Below are 3,188 nucleotides of genomic sequence, written 5' to 3'. Positions count from 1 at the left end.
GTGGGTTAAAGCCTCTGCCTTCGGCTCGGGTCATGATCTCAGGGTCCTGGGATCGAGCCCCGCATCGGGCTCTCTGCTCTGTGGGGAGTCTGCTTCCTCCTCTCTCTCTGCCTGCCTCTCTGCCTACTTGTGATTTCTCTCTGTCAAATAAATAAAATCTTTAAAAAAAAAAGATTGCTAATTCCGCTATTTAAATCATCTATATTTTTAGTGATTTTTTATAACTGTAGACTTGTCTTTCAGTTTGTCATTCTGTTAGTTTTAGTTTTCTATATTTTGAGAACATTTTAAGTGACTGCAAACTTAGAATGATTGTTTCCTGATGAATTCTTGAAATCTTTTATGTCTCATAGTGCTTTTTACCCTATGGTTTATTTTGAGTGGTATTTATCTTGTGTCATAAATAGTGGGAGTGTTGCTCTACCACATTAATGCCAGTTCCATCTAGGCAGTAATTTAATTTTTTTTAATACTCTGCACCTATATAGGCACTCAGTTATTGAATGGCTCAGTAAACATAAGGTGAAAATTAAATTTAGTTGGTTAGGGACATCATCATGTGTACAAGTTTGAATTTAACATACTTCCTCAGTTCATGGTTTATGCAAGGATCCTCCAATGACTACTGGTTGGCTAGTTGGTTAATTTATCTCTTTTAAACTAGTCTCCTTCCCGTGTATAGGCAGCTGGTCTACTGTGTTTGAAATATGCCGTAGAATTGTAAGTATCTTTGTAAAAGATGTAATGTTTTTTGGTGTATTCATTTTTATTTGCATAAATGGTGTGGTGCTAAGAGACCTCATTATGTACCCTGCTTTTGAAATACTCAATGTCATATTTTAAAAGTCTACTTATATATCTATATGTTTTTTAATTTTATTTATTTATTTGACAGAGGGAGAGCAATCACAAGTAGGCAGAGCAGCAGGCACAGAGAGGGGGAAGCAGGCTCCCCGCTGAGCAGAAAGGCTGATGCGGGGCTGATCCCAGGACCCTGAGATCATGACCTGGGCAGAAGGCAGAGGCTTAACCCACTGAGCCACTCAGGTGCCCCAGTGTATCTATATTTTTGATGATGATAAAAGATTCAACTGTTTCAGCTTTTCTTAGTGTGCTTCCCTATTTATTCCCTGGACTATAATTATGAACTTGCAATTTATGATTTAGGAAGGAATATATTCAGTCTATAAATATCTAGTAATAATGAATATTATAAGTATTTAACAGTCTTTGAATCATTTGTCTAATTGTGCCCCCTCCCCATTTTTTTTTCTTTTTTAAGCTTCTGGAGTCGTCCTACACTCCCAGCTCACAGACGTCTTATGTGCTTGCTGTCTGGAGTAAAATTAATTTTATCTTTAGTCTCTCTTCCCTTCAGGTTGGAATATTGTGGTTTGACCTCCCTGTGTTGTCAGGATCTCTCCTCTGTTCTTAGAAGCAACCAAAACCTGATAAAAATAAACCTGAGACAGAATACTTTAGGGCACGAAGGAGTGATGAAGTTATGTGAAGTCTTGAGGTCTCCTGAATGTAAACTGAAAGTTCTAGGGTAAGTCTTCACTGGCTTCTCAGGGCAAAAGTTTCTTGTAACCAGGGATTGGGGAAGCTACTTATTTATTGCAGGCCTAAGGATCAACCTGATCGTGGATCCCTATGTATTTTTGAGGCCCTTACTTGTTTTTCTCCTATAGGACATTGAATTTTGAGACATACTGTAGCAAAGTAGTAATAGCTGAGAACTGTAAAGCCAGACTACCTGAGTTTGAAATCTAGCTGGAACTTAATAGATACTTGAACTTACACTAGTTTCCAATCTGTGTTTTGGTTTCCTTATCTATAAAAATGGGTGAAATAATAATATCTACCCATGGTTTATTGTGAGGATCCATCAGCCAAGTCAGTAAGGCAGTAGAGGTGTCTCCCTACTATCTGAAGGTAGAGTGTTCCTATGAAACCTTTCACAAGCCAAAATGTTGTAAATCAGATGCAGTTACCATTAATTTATATGGAAAATTTTTTGAGCATTCCTGGACCCAAAAAAATAACCTCTTCTAGGCTTTTCTGATACCTTAGGACATATGCACAAAATAAATTGATATGAAGCACAGATACCCACAGCCACAGTTCAAAGCTATGATGGCTTGGTGCTGAGGGGCACTGTAGGTCCCAGGGAAGGAGCTTGGAGGGGCTGCTATTGCTGCTTGGGTTCCTGCTGCCTCTGTAATGGCTTGCTGCAACCCAAATGCCAAATGCTATTTTTGCTTTTTACCTATGTGTGTGTGTGTGTGTGTGTGTGTTCAAAGAAAAAATCTTTGAACTTCCTTCAGTTATCAAAAACAGGTGGTAATGTAGCTCTCTCATAAAGGTGATGTGGTATAGCCACGACCTTTGGAAAAGCGGAGGTATGGTATCTGTATTGAGAACTGTGCATTTAACACCTAACAGTGTTATATGTTAGCTATTGTCCTCATTAGTAGTACTGTTTTGCTTGAGTAGAAAAAAGCTCTTGGGAGGATTCTCTTAAATTTTAATCTATTTCTATTTCTGCTCTAAATTCCATTTTCCTTCGCCTGCTATGTTCCCTTGGTATATCACTCATACTTTCCTTGCCCCATTCCGCATGTTTGTCTCTATATCAACAGTCTTTCTCTGAAAAATAAATTCTTCAGAGAAATTACAGGACTGTGGGAAAACTGAGTACAAGAAGAGATATTCCCTTGTTTTCTCAGGGTGTGCAAAGAGGCGTTTGATGAGGAAGCCTGGAAACTTCTGGAAGCTGTGCAAGTTAGCAACCCACACCTTATCATTAAGCGTGATTATACTGATCACAATGACGAAGATGGTTCCTGGTGGCGCTGTACCTGATTTAAAGAACCTAATGTTCTTTTAAAAAGTGAAATAAAGGCCTCAGAGTGACAAGGCTTGGGGGCTCTTAGCGTTAGATGCTTTGTGCCCAGATGGTGTTTGATGTCTCTTAGATGTAGGTGAGTCATTTCTCTGTACACTATCTGTGCTACTTCACATGGGGTTTGAGAGGCTAAAATAAAATGAAAAACATAAGCTCTGTGAAAGGTATAAAATGTTTTTAATTGAATGTAGAGCTTAAGAATTCAGATGTGAGAAGCCTAGAAATGAGACTGGAGCACCAGGCCAGGGTAGATTATGTTAGAGCATCTGGTTTCCTCTCT

At 38.8% G+C, this 3,188-nt stretch overlaps 1 protein-coding gene across 1 annotated transcript in view; it reads left to right on the top strand.

Annotated features, from left to right (window-relative positions):
• Window positions 1-2,865, top strand: part of LOC111159269 (NLR family pyrin domain containing 14) — a 30,907-nt gene extending 28,042 nt beyond the window's left edge. Inside the window, exons 10-11 of the mRNA XM_022521690.1 lie at window positions 1,379-1,549; window positions 2,730-2,865. Coding sequence (XP_022377398.1) covers window positions 1,379-1,549; window positions 2,730-2,865 — 307 coding nt within the window. The remainder of the gene's footprint in view (window positions 1-1,378; window positions 1,550-2,729) is intronic.
• The last annotated feature ends 323 nt before the right edge of the window (window positions 2,866-3,188 follow it).

This window comes from Enhydra lutris, unplaced genomic scaffold (genome assembly GCF_002288905.1).
Source record: "Enhydra lutris kenyoni isolate GAN:26980312 unplaced genomic scaffold, ASM228890v2 scaffoldscaffold68, whole genome shotgun sequence".
Taxonomy (NCBI): Eukaryota; Metazoa; Chordata; class Mammalia; order Carnivora; family Mustelidae; genus Enhydra; species Enhydra lutris.
Note: the sequence above shows the minus strand (reverse complement) of the source record. Positions and strands in the feature narration are given on the sequence as shown.